The sequence below is a fragment of the Phodopus roborovskii genome, unplaced genomic scaffold, assembly GCF_943737965.1.
Source record: "Phodopus roborovskii unplaced genomic scaffold, PHOROB, whole genome shotgun sequence".
Taxonomy (NCBI): domain Eukaryota; kingdom Metazoa; phylum Chordata; class Mammalia; order Rodentia; family Cricetidae; genus Phodopus; species Phodopus roborovskii.
Genome location: NW_026125489.1, coordinates 722,980 through 735,384, shown reverse-complemented (window position 1 = coordinate 735,384; position 12,405 = coordinate 722,980). Strand labels below are relative to the sequence as shown.

Below are 12,405 nucleotides of genomic sequence, written 5' to 3'. Positions count from 1 at the left end.
GGCTCTATTCCCCAGCCTAGAGCAGTGATTTGGATTCAGATGCCCTGTAACCTTCAGCCTCTTTACTATTTTCTTGACCCTTACCCCTTCCCAGACCTGGGGGACTCTGGGATTTCTAATTTTTATTGACCTGAAGATAGAGGCTGAGAGCAGGGGCATTCCACAGGCTCTTTGGTCTCTTGGCTGAGGGGAATCTGGGGGTAAGCAGGCTGTACCCCCTGGCTAAGGTAGGCCTGAGGGGTAGTTTAGTAGCTCTCATAGTTCCTGGATGTTGAAGTTCCCTTTCCCCCAGCTCTTAAGTCTGAACTTTCTGTCTCCATGACCACTCTGCTTAACCCATTTGGCTCAAGAAAGTTGGTTAGGGTGACTATGGGTTAGAAGCTTCCATGCGTCAGCCCTCTTGCCCTTTACTCCCATCCCCAACCCTGGAGGCTTAATACAAGTGCTTAGTAGGTTGGTGTTGGGGAGAGCAGGGTTTCGGGAGTAAGGGACCAATGGGGCACGGGGGGCAGGGCCCCTCCCATTCCAGTAAAGCCAAATACCAAAAACATGAAAAGTCACAATAAATAAATAAATAAAAAGTTCCCAGGTCCTTCCTTTGCCCCATCCTCGTTTCACTTCTGGTTGGTGTTGGAAGGAGAGAAGGAAGAAGCTAAGAATGGACTTGATTTACTCCTACTGAGTTGTCAGGGGAACTCCCCAAACTATACCAAGCCTCACTTTGCTGGTAGAAAAAAGGAGGCTTGAGGCAGGGCTTTCACTTTACTCCCATTTCAGTCTCTTTCTCCTTGTCTGTCTTTGCCTACTCTTATCTTTAGCCTCTATTCCTTTGCTTTCTCAGTGTTGCTCTGTTCCTCTCTCTCTACCCTTCCATCTTCTTCCTCTGTCTCTACGTGTCTTCTTGCCAAACCTTCTCACCTGCAAATCTCAGATACATTCCACCCTGACTGCCCTTCCTTTCTCCCCACCCCTCACCCCTCCATCCCCACCTGCCTCCCTCTGTTGTATTGCACACTGCTTGGTCAGGGAACAAGGTGTGGTGTTCATGGGAAGAGGTGGAGGGCACTCTAGGGCGTGGGAGAATGGGGACCAGGGCCGGGGTTCTTGGGGTAGGGTCTATGAGGGAGGTATTCACTGTAGCCCACACCTTAGGAGCAGCCACAGCGATCCACCACCATGCCAGGGATCTTGCCGTAGATAATCTGCTGCTTGTCATTGAAGTAGAGCATGTTGATTGGGGACATCTTGGTAGGGGTGCAGCAGGGCCCAGCAGAGCCTCTTGGATTGGCCTGTTGCACCAAGTGGGTGTGTGGATACTTTTGCATGAACATGTACTCGCACTGGCCGGAGCAGTAGTTGGCCTTGTAGCGTTTAGGTGCGATGATCCAGTCCCAGCCAAAAGCCTCAAAGTCCACGGTGAGAGGGTACCGGCAGCAGCGGGACTCACTGGAGTACTCATCGCAGTCCAGGCCGAGGTTCCTCCTCGACCTTTTTGTGTTCTCTAGGACTCGAAGCTCCATGAAAGGGTGCTGAGGGCCAGGGAGAGGGGAAAGAGATGTGACATAGCCCTGAACAGTTTCTCCTTCCTACCTGCATCTCAACAGAAGCATCAGATCAGAAACCATTGACATCTTAGTTTGCTGACTGCTCCCACTCACAGACCTGCCATCTAGCTATCTCTTCTGTTCGCTTTCCCTACCTTTTCCTTTCCTGGCAATGTGACCTCATGAGAGCCTTGGCCCTGAGGGCCAGGGTTTGTTTTTTTTTTTTTTGTTTTTTTTTTTTTTTTTTTTTTTTTTTTTTGATTTGAGATAGGGATCTCACATAGCTCAGGCTGGCCTCAAATTTGCTATGTAGCAGAAAATGGTCTAGAACTCCTGATCCTCATGTCTGGCCTCCCTACTGCCAGGATTAGATAACACCACACCCAGAGAAGGGTCAGGTGTGTGTTCCCACGGGTCTCCCACTAACTAACACCTTCACCCCAAATCCAGTTTCAGTTTTCAGCTGTTTCCTGGCTTAAAACCATGAAAAGTGATAGCTTGCCACCCCACCTCCACCTCCAGAATTAGTTCCTGGCCCCAACTCCATATCCCTGGTCTACTTTTTCTAACCCCCATCTCCTGGGGACAGGTTACACACATCCACCACTTGAGGCCCCCTGCTCACCAGCCCCTCAGCTCCTGGCCCAAGGGAAGTGACAGCCAGGTCTGTGCCACTAGGATCAAAGGCGTTGATCTCGATGCCCCAGTTGCTCTGTGGCTGGCGAAACCAGCTGTGTAGCACTTGCTTGAAGTCGATGCTCTGCCAGTGGCCGGAACGTGAGTGCAGCTCAATCTTTAGTGAACGGATACGGATATGACGCCGGCCTCCACCCCCTCCCCCTGCAGTCCCTTCCCCAGTTAGGGGTTTCAGTCGCAAGATCTGCAGGTAGACTGTGGCTGGACGGGGCACAGGCCGAAGGTACACCCACAGCTGGGCCTTCAGTACCTTTGTGAACATCACCTTGGGGCTGAAGTGGAAATGGCAACAGAGAGGGCTGCCATCTGTCTGCACTGCAGGATCCGCTGATAAGAGAGAAGGGGACACAGCATTAGCAAAGGGTGTCTGTGCAAGGGTTTAGCAGCCCCAGGTGGCTTTAGCAGATTCTTCTCTGTCTGTTTTCCAGATGTTCTTCACCCTTCTCCTGTGCCTGTCTAGTTAGCTACTGTGTCTCTAGTACCTAAATGATAAATTTGTTAGGTCTTAACTGATCTATACTCATTCCCTATACCATTTCTCCTAACACAGAAGATCCATCTACCAAGTGACCTGCTAAGGTGGTTACTAAGTCTCTCACCTGATGCCTTTTCTGCCTCTGGTGCTTCTCAGCTAGTCTCTCTAGCTTTTTCTGAAGTTTTACTATACCTGCTGTCCTCAAGTTAGTTACCTTTCCCCATTTCTGCCCTGGTTTATCTACTTAGCCGGTGGAACCTGGCACCCCCCCCCCCACCAAAAAAAAAAAAAAGCAAAGGAGGCATCAGAGGTTTGGCCCAGGGTTCAGAGAGATGGAGTGTGGGCTAAATTTATAAAGTAAACCAGAATTCAGATCTAGGCTCCTTATTCCCAGTAGCACACCTTACAGAATGGAACTACCAAGCACTTCCTGTCTCTCCACTGCTGTTTCCTCACTGCCAGCAGAGACACGCCCCTCAGCTACTGAGGGAAAGAAAAACCGTGTGTGGAGTGTCCTGCTTGTCCAGAGCATCAGAAAGGACACAGCACCTATAAGGACCAAGTCAGCTATAAGCAGCCATCTTTTTACCATTGAGTTCCCTCTGTTTGCTCAGCCCAGCGGGTGCCTCTTCCTCTTTCAGAAGTTTATGAACGAACAACGTTATCTTTTGACCCCTTTCCCTTGCTCAAGATCTTAAATGTTCTCAGTGTTCCCTTTGCTTGTCTTCCAGCTCCCTTTCAGTTTTCCGTAAGCTCTTTTCAGCCTTTGTATGTGTCCTTGGCTGTTCTGGAACTCACTAAGTGGCCCATGCTGGCCTCTGCTCACAGCAGTACTCCTGCCTCATCTTCCCAAGTGTTGAGCTTGTACGTGTTCCACAATGCCCAGCTTTTCCTAACCTTGCAAGTGTGGTAGAGATGCCCTACACTATGTGTCCATTCTCACTGTAGATAGGAAGAATGGAATGAGGTTTTCCCAGAGCCATGTAAGTATGGTAACATCTAGGCCCTAAACTTAGCATCTGTCATCTCCGGTTAGCTCCCCATCACCCCAGGAGGAGGAAAGTACTTAATGGCTGTATACTCAGAACACGACACACTTTTGTTCTTCCAAGATCCCAGTGTTCTGACATTCTCCAGTAAGGTAGAGTAGGGAAGAGGAATGGAGGTTTAGAGATTAGGAGGGTAGTTTGGGCCAGGAAAAAAAATCCTGAGATCAGAGTGACAATAATCCAAATGCATACCACATCTAACTGGAGCATAGAGTATTTGTGCCTGTGTGTGTGCCTGTGTGTGTGTGCGTGTGTGTGTGTGTGTGTGTGTGTGTGTTACCGGGGAGCAAACCTAGGGCCTCATAACCTGCTAGCCTAGCACTCTACCACCGAGCTACACTCCCCACCCATCTTTATTTTGAGGCTGGTTGCCCAGGCTGGCTTTGAACTCTACTTCAGGCAGTCTTTGAACTTCAGAAATCCCTGCCTGTCTCCTAAGTAGCTGGAATTACATGCAGGTACCACCAGGTCCAGGTACAACTCTGTTTCTTGCCATCAGATACTTATCTCTTTGAGGACTCATACTTGTCTTGAGACTGTTTTGTCATCATTATAGTTTCTGTGCCTCTCATACTGTCTTATGTTGAATTCTTAGACTTTCTCTATCAGCAACCAAAGTAAGTTTAACTAATGCCTGGCTTGCTGCCCCGTATCTAACCTTACCCCCCCATACTTCCCACTGTGATACAAACGATAACTGTGCATTAAAGAATGTAAAACTAATAGCTTCTCATCTTATAAACTAAGCAGCCCACTTAAAGCTGGGCTATCCTAAGTCTGGTTCCTTTGAACAAGGGTTCCTCTATCTCCACCACAGGGAATCCACACATGTCTCTGTGTATATGCAGACAGGTCCATGCTTCTCAGGGACACGATGTAGAAAAGGGAAGAGGTCGGAGATGCCGGTCAGAATGAAGGCAGGTTAGAGGAGATGAGCAGAGGAATGGAGTGGGATCGCAGTAAGGAGAGGCAATACTTGGAAAGATGGGAATACTGGGTGGGCTACACTGGCATGAGCAGGGGTTAAGAGGGCAATGATAGGAGAGTCGAGCCTCATAAGGTGCGGGAGGAACAAAGAAGCAGGTAAAGCTACAGAGGGAAGGACTTGGGAGTCCCTAACACCCATTTAGGCCCAGCTCTGGTGGGGAGGGGAAGGGGCCACATCTGTGTTGGATTGATTTGGTTGGTGGCAGGCAGCAGGTCAGGTTTAGTAGGCGGTGCTGATGGGGGAGAGAGGTCATTGCACTATTTTCAGCAAAGGCCCAACCCCCTCTCTGCTTACAGCCTCCACCCCACCACACACCCTCGCCCAACTCAGGCTGGATGGCCCAGGGGCAGGAGGTTGGGCGAGAGGGCAGGGGCCTCTGAGTGAGCGCAGGAGAGACAAACTGAGGGGCCGGGCTTGGCTCCCAGAAGAGCAGGGGGCTGGGTTCCCAGGGATGCAGGCTGGGGTGGGAGAGTGAGAGGGTAGAGGGAACTAGGGCAGGCAGACAGCCTAGGAAAGGTGGGGGCTGGGGTCCGGGGTTGGCTGGGGGAGGGGAGGCAGGGGGAGGGGAGCAGAGGCCATCTCTGCTGACAAACACCTCCCCCGATTAGCAGAGCACAAGTCTCTTATTAAAGCGGGTCCCTGGGGATTAGACTATAAAAGTCTCTTTTTCCTTTTCCCCTCTCTCCCTCCCTCCCCTCCCCTCTACTCCCCCTCCCTCTCTTAAGGTCGCAGCTAGACTCTTAAAGGGGAAGTACAATACCTGGTTTGAAACCCAGTTCCTGGATTACCTAAAGTCCTGGAGTGGTACTAAAATGATGCACTCCCGCCCCGGGACAACCTCTACTGCCAGTCCGTGCAATCAGTCCCTTCACTTCTGCGGCTCCCCGTGGCCAGAGTTAATTCTGGGCTCAAGCTTTTTGGGTAAGGGATGCTAGGAATAGTGAAGGGCAATGGGAAGCCCACAGCTTAGGTCACTCACCCTGGAAACACACACTTTACACCACACAGACCAGAATAACAACATTTTAGGTCATTCATAAATTCTCTACAACTGTTTTCTAGAATCCTTTCCCCATCCCCACCCTGAGTCAGTCTCAGACTGACCAGGGTTTCCAAAAGTAGTAGCCTTAAGAACAAGGGGAACTGAGAAACCAAGATCAGATCTCTCTCCATGCCTACACACACACACACACACACACACACACACACACACACACACACACACACGAGAGTTTCCTGGTTCTTTTGAGTTTTCTTTACAAGCCTGATCAAGTTGGAGTTGAATTCTGCAGAACCTGGGTGGCAGTGCCACGCATTCAACCTTCCAGATGCACACCTGGGTTCCTGTACCTCTACCATGGGGGTGGGCCACTAGGATTTCCCGAAGCCCCCAGCTTTTTATGACCCATCTGCCAATAAACCAGCCTCTCCCCCCCCACCTCTGTTCAGAGCCATAAAACCAAAGGAGGGGGGCTTGCCAAACCACTAGGGAATAGAGAAAGCCTGATTCCCTAGAGTTGGGGGGGGGGGGAACGACAGTCGATGGGGGAGGGGAAAGGGGAGTCACCTGACCCTAGGGAAAGCCGGCAGTGGGGGCGGTAGTATTGGCCTGGATTTTCCAGGCCATAAAATTTCAAAGCAGTTCATGTCTATTAAGTGTTCATCCTCCGTTTGGCCAGGGGCTCGGATGCCTGGGTTCTCCCATCCCCCTCATCTAGTTCTTTCTCCCTGGGTCCTCTCAGGGTCCAGCTGTGGGTAGGACAGGGAATAAGGGACAGAACACTAAGGTGAGAGTAACCAAATGATACTCATTAAGTCGCAAGCGCAGTGGAGTTGAGTTGTTTGAGCTCTTTCTGTACCAGGAGGGAACAGCTCTTCAAGCTCCTAGGGAATGCCCAGTGCGAGATCAGGTGCAGAAAGGAACGGTGTCAGTCAGAGGGACACCAGGTTTGGGTCCTATGCCTGTGGGGTTAGAGGAACTTCACTTCTCCGCAGCCTGGTGGGCGCCTTACGGAGCCCCGGGCAAGGAGTTAGTGCTGGTGCCAGAGCAATGGGAAGGTGGCATTGCGGCGGGCCCAGCTGGGACTGCACGGGTCACGGAATCTCCCCACCTCGCGCTTCAAGGAGAGTCACTGTTGGGTGCCAGTTTCTGGGACTATTTCAACTTAAGTCATTTTTCCGCACAAGGGATGGGAAGCAGTATCTCACAACCTGCCGGGTTTGGCCGGCCCCCCCCCGGCCCATCCTCACCCCCCCTCCCAACGGGGCGTGCACTCAACTCCGCGGCCCATCTTCACTGCTCGAAAAAGTTATGTGGAGTAGCCCGGCTCCCCTATCCGTCAAGTTTTTGCAGAAAGGGCTTCCGGGTCCTTCCCGAGATTGGACCGCACCGCGCGCACCCCGCAGCCCACTTACTCTCCTGGGCCATGCTTATGACCGTCTCCGTGGTAGCGTGGTACTCGTCCTCTTCCAAGAAGTCCTCGGGCTGCAGAGCGTCGCCTTGGAAGTCGTGCAGATCCAGGATCTGCTGCAGCGGCGGCGCCTTAGGCAGCAGCTGCTTCACCACCTCCCGGCTGATGTTGGGCGCCTCCTTGAGCCGCAGTTTGCTCAGGATCTGCGACTTGATGCTCTCCAGGCGCAGCTCGCGGCTGTGCTGCCGCCACACGCACACGGGGCAGCCGTCCGGCTCCGGCGCAGCGGACGCGGCCGGCCGGCTCGAGCGCTCCCCCCCGACCCCGGCCGCCGCCGCCGCCGCTGCCGCCGCCGCCGCCGCCGCGGGGCCCTCGGCCGCCTCCCCCCGGGGCCGCAGCTCCAGGGCGAGGAGCAGGAAGCCCAGCAGCAGCGGGGCCGCGAGCACCATGCTGCAGGGGAGGGGGAGGAGGACTGGGGGGCGGGGACGCCGGAGTCCCGCGGGGAGGGGGCGGAGGGAAGAGGGAGGAGGAGGAGGAGGGGGTCCGGGCGGCGCGGGATTGGGGGCTGCCCGGCCGAGGGGGGGGCCGGGGGCCGGGGGCGGCGGGCGCACGGGCGGGGCGGGCGGGCGGCCGGGGCGGGCGGCTGGGGGGGCCCAAGCCCGGGCCGGGCCCTTTATAGCCCCGGCCCCCGTGTCGTCAGCGCCCGCGATTGGCTGCGGAGCCAACAAAAGAGGTAGCGCTGTCATCCGAGGCGAGAGAGGGAGCCGGAGAGAGCCGAGGAAAAGAGAGAGAGAGAGAGAGAGAGAGAGAGAGAGAGAGAGAGAGAGAGAGAGAGAGAGGGAGGGAGGGAGGGAGGGAGGGAGGGAGGGAGGGAGGGAGGGAGGGAGGGAGGGAGAAGAGAGAGAGAAGAGAGGGAGGGAGGGAAGGAGCGAGGGAGCACGGGCCAGAGAAAGATGAAGAGACCGAGCGAGAGATGAGGGGGAGGGGGAGGCCGGGAGGGACCGAGTCAGAGAGACCGGGGACAGACGGAGCTATGAGTAGGGGTTGGGGGTGGGGGACGAGGCACATCCAAAGAGACCCAGATAGGAAGGGAAGAGGGAGAGACAAAAGGGGAAAGAAGTCGCAGAGGGGAGAGACTTAGCTAGAGAGTCAGAGCAAAGATGGATAAGGACCAGAAAAACTAGTGGGACAGTGGAGAGAGTAGACAGAGTCAGAGACAAAGGTAGACCGCGAAGAGGGGCGGGCGGCTGACCGAATTCTACAGAGTCGAACGGGAGAGAAGCAGGGGAGGTGGGAGCTGACAGAGATTCGGTGGGGACAGGGGGTCGCTTGGAGGGAGCCCCCGATGAGGCAGGTGCAGAGAAAACATCAGAAGGCAAGATTCTCCTGCAGCAAAGAGGAACAGGGACAAGCCCATCGTGGTGGGAGCGAATAGACACCCAAGGGGAGGAGGTGGAGATGTGGAGAGTAGCCTCGGCTACTTGAGGTAGCCCAGGATGCTTAAAGAAGCCACACCGTGAAACATCAGGGCCGACTTTCACAGGGGCCAAGGAGATTAGGAGAACAAGGGGCCAGGGTGAAGCTAAGAAGTTGGGGAGGTGATGATGGCAAGTCCTGAGACCGGAAGAAAACTAGCTGGGAGGCCCGTGAGCTTGAAATTGAGGTTTTAACGGAACAAAGAGAGCGATCGCGCTGGAAAGGATGGGAGCCATGAGGAAAAGAGCCAGATGAGACAGGGCTCGAACGTGGTGCCTGGAACCTGGACCCCCGCGTTCCCAGTCATGCCTCTGCACCGTCTTACATGTCTGGAAAAAGAGCTTGACGTTTAAGGCGGAAGGGTGGGGAGAGGTCTATACTCAGATACCTGATGTGTAGACAGGCAAGCTGCAAGGGAGGCAACTCAGGTGTGGGAGCAGCCTTAGTGTTCAGGTGTGACCCCCAAGCGTAGCCAGACGGTGGGACAGAAGACGGAAGAGTGCCAAGTGATAAAATGACTTCAAGGTGGTCACTAATACCGGTTACTTTTCCCAAGACCTCAGTTTCTCTCTCTCCCTCTCCACCTCCCCTAAACCCTTTCCCTACACTCCATTCTATCTTTGAGACTGGGTCTCAGTCATCCTCCTGCCTCGGCCTTCGGAGAGCCCTTTGCCTAGACATGCTTTGACCTGTGTCTGGAGATACCTTGGCAAACTGGAAATGTTTGGGGGTTGGGTCTTGCTCCTTTGCTATCACACAAAATATTACCTGATCAAAACATATAAACTTCAGTAGGAAGGTCCATCTCAAACTGGGATTCTTGGGCCGGTAGAAGGCTCTCTGGGATTAAAACCAAACAAAATATTGCTAACTGGGCATGGTGATTTATGCCATTAATCCCAGCAGTTGGGAGGCAGAGGCAGGCAGAAATCTGTGAGTTCCAGGACAGCCAAGGGAACATTGTGAGACCCTGTCTCTGAAAAACAAACAAACACCCCATAAACACCCTGAGAGCCCAGTGTCACCCTTTCTGTTCCTTTAGAGAACACAGCTGGCATATTCCCTTATCAAACGTGCATTCTAGTGGAAGATGCAAAAACAATCGAGATGCTAAGACTCTGCTTTCCTTCAAGCAGCACACTTGTTATACCAGCTAATGCTCTGGTCCAGAGAATTTGAGGTACCTCAAACATCACAGATCAAGCGGAGGAGCCCTTTCCTCTCATATGTGCCCTATCCTGCGGGCTTCCCTTAATGACTGGCAGTCACCCAGACTACGTATCCGTATCCATATCCGGGTGTAGCATTCCAGCCTTATCATCCAAGCTGTCTCCTCAGAACAACTTTTCAGCTGGCTGGAGCTCAGGAGCTCAGTGTGATGTGTGCACACTTAGCCTGTCAAGGCCTGACCCCTCCCACACAACTTCCAGTCTCCCAATCTCTTGGCCAAATTTACTTTTTCATTAGGTCTCAGTAGAGATGAGATTTTTAGACAAGTCGTTCAGGAGTCTTTTCCTTATTCTAGCTTCTCTGATAGAACTAGGCTGACTGTATCTATGCAACCTCCCTTTCTGGCTATGTGAACTCCTGTGTGTGTGTGTGTGTGTGTGTGTGTGTGTGTGTGTGTGTGTAGGGGCACTCAAGTGTGAGCTCAAGTGCACAGGAGAACAAAAGGAGTCTTAATAATTTTCCGGAGTAAATTCTCTTTCCACCATGTGGGTCCCTGGGACCTATGTCAGGTCTTCAGGCTTGGTGGCAAGTGCCCTTACCTGCTGAGCCACCCTGCCAGCCCAAGTTATTAAACCCCTTTACAACTAGAGTTCTTCTTTGTAAGATGGGAATTACAATACTGCAGCCATTTTTGAGACATTATGAAGATCAAAGGTCTGACCCACCATTCTAACTGTGTTAGTCATCACCTCTTAATTCTGCTTGTAACCTTCATGCTGTGACACCCAACAGAGCAGACCCTTTTCTCTAAAGCATTCCTTTGCTTCTTTGACTAAAAAGTTGAATGCACCTTCATGAGGGAACCTGGTCAGAGCTGGGGGGGGGCGTGAAGAAAACTGTGTATTTGTGCCCACAAGGGGTTGTTGTGTGCCAAATAACCAGGAACAATTTGCCAGACAGATTTCCCTCCATCACTAGGACTACAGGTAATTCATTAAGTGGGCAATCCTGCCCTCTGGTGGAATAATATGAAACGGCAACCCAGTGGTTTTGATATTTTGCCTTTTAGACTTCAAGTCCCCAAGTACTGGTCTCCAACCTGGAACCCGGGTTGGTAGGCAAACTCTGGACCTATGAACAACACCGTCAGCCGAAGTTCTAAAATACAGTAAGCCTTGTCCCTTCTCCACCTCTTTCCACGACTTCTCTCAGGCCTGGTTCCTTAGGATTCTTCTGAGGTGCAGAGAAAGTAACCCTTAGGTTTCTTTTTGGAACTTCAACACTCCAGCTGCCCCAGACCCAGTCATGAGGAGGGGACACTGGTTGCAAAGGAAGGAAAGGAGTTGGAAGAGAGCAGGACATTAAGACTTTTGCTTGCTGAGATACAAAACACATGGCTGTAACTAAACTGAACAGTCGAGAGGCTGAGGCAGGACGATGGCCGTGAGTCAAGGTCAGGCTGGGCTACCTAGAGAGACCTTGTCACTAACCAAATAACCAACCAAACAACCAAACCACCCATCCTTTGCTTATCCCGCCGGTATGTGCCAACCCTGGCTTGGGTCCCAGCCCACTGTCCTGGTCTCCCTGGTAACTAACTGCCTTCCTACTAGGGGTGCCCCCTCTGCTAGTGTTGCCCAGGAAACCTTCTGGCCTGCCTCCTTTAAGGTCCTGACTGGTGAGAAGGAGGCGTGTACCAAGGGGCGGACCTTGGCTGAGGGACAGAAGTGCGTTCTAGGATATGCAGTCTGTTAACAACCTTAGAAACAAGAACTTCTGTTCCTGGGATTCTGTCGCCAGTTTTCGAGGCTAAGGGGTACTCCTCCCCGCCTTGTACGTCAGAGCTGCCTCCTTTGAGAGAATTTCCCCAACCTTCCTATCCAAGTGCTATCCAGGCCCTACCCAGTTTAGCTTCTGAGATTAGGCGAGGTCAGGTCATGGCGGTATGCTGGTAGACAGGATTCCCGAATCCTACCTCCTCTCACTTTTTGTCCCCAAAGGCCTTATTTCAGGGTTTAACGTCTTTATTCCTTGGCACTTGGCTTTTTTGGGGTGGGTGAGGAGACATGGGATGGTTGCATTGTAGTTCAGGGGAGAGGGCGTCCCTGGAGGCCTAACTCCCTACTCTCCTGACCTAGTGTGTGCCTCTGGGGATGTAGAGAGGGCTTTTGTGGCTGGGATAGTATGCTGAAGGCGTGGACCTTTGCAAGGCCTCTGCCCACAAACCCTGCGGTCCCCAAGAGGACCTTACTGTGTAATTATTGCCCCTTACCATATCATGTTCTCCAAACCCCAAAGTTATGTTGCCTGCGTCCCTGGGCAGCCCCGCTAACTTTAGCTTCTCTGAGAGAAGCTGGGGGCTGGGAGAAGGGCTCCAAAGAGTTTGTGATACGGGCTGTGGTGGTGGTGATGGAGGCATAGCATAGTACAGTTTGGAGATTGTACAAATTACTAGGGGTCATGACTTCCTTTGTTTGCCTCGAGCCCCCAGAGAAGAGCATTCTCGGAACTCCAGTCAACCTCCCCTAACCTTCTCAGGGAATGCCAGCCCTCCCACACCGCCCTTTCCTTTCACTATTGGTTTTCCCAGGTCTCT

General features: G+C 52.8%; 1 protein-coding gene across 1 annotated transcript; it reads right to left on the bottom strand.

Annotated features, from left to right (window-relative positions):
• Positions 1-371: 371 nt before the first annotated feature.
• On the bottom strand, positions 372-7,634 carry Gdf11 (growth differentiation factor 11). The gene is made up of 3 exons (XM_051176018.1): positions 7,168-7,634; positions 2,170-2,567; positions 372-1,529 (listed from the first exon to the last, which is right to left on the bottom strand). The coding sequence occupies exons 1-3, from the start codon at positions 7,610-7,612 to the stop codon at positions 1,149-1,151; spliced, it is 1,224 nt and encodes a 407-aa protein (XP_051031975.1). The 5' UTR covers positions 7,613-7,634; the 3' UTR covers positions 372-1,148.
• Positions 7,635-12,405: the final 4,771 nt, after the last annotated feature.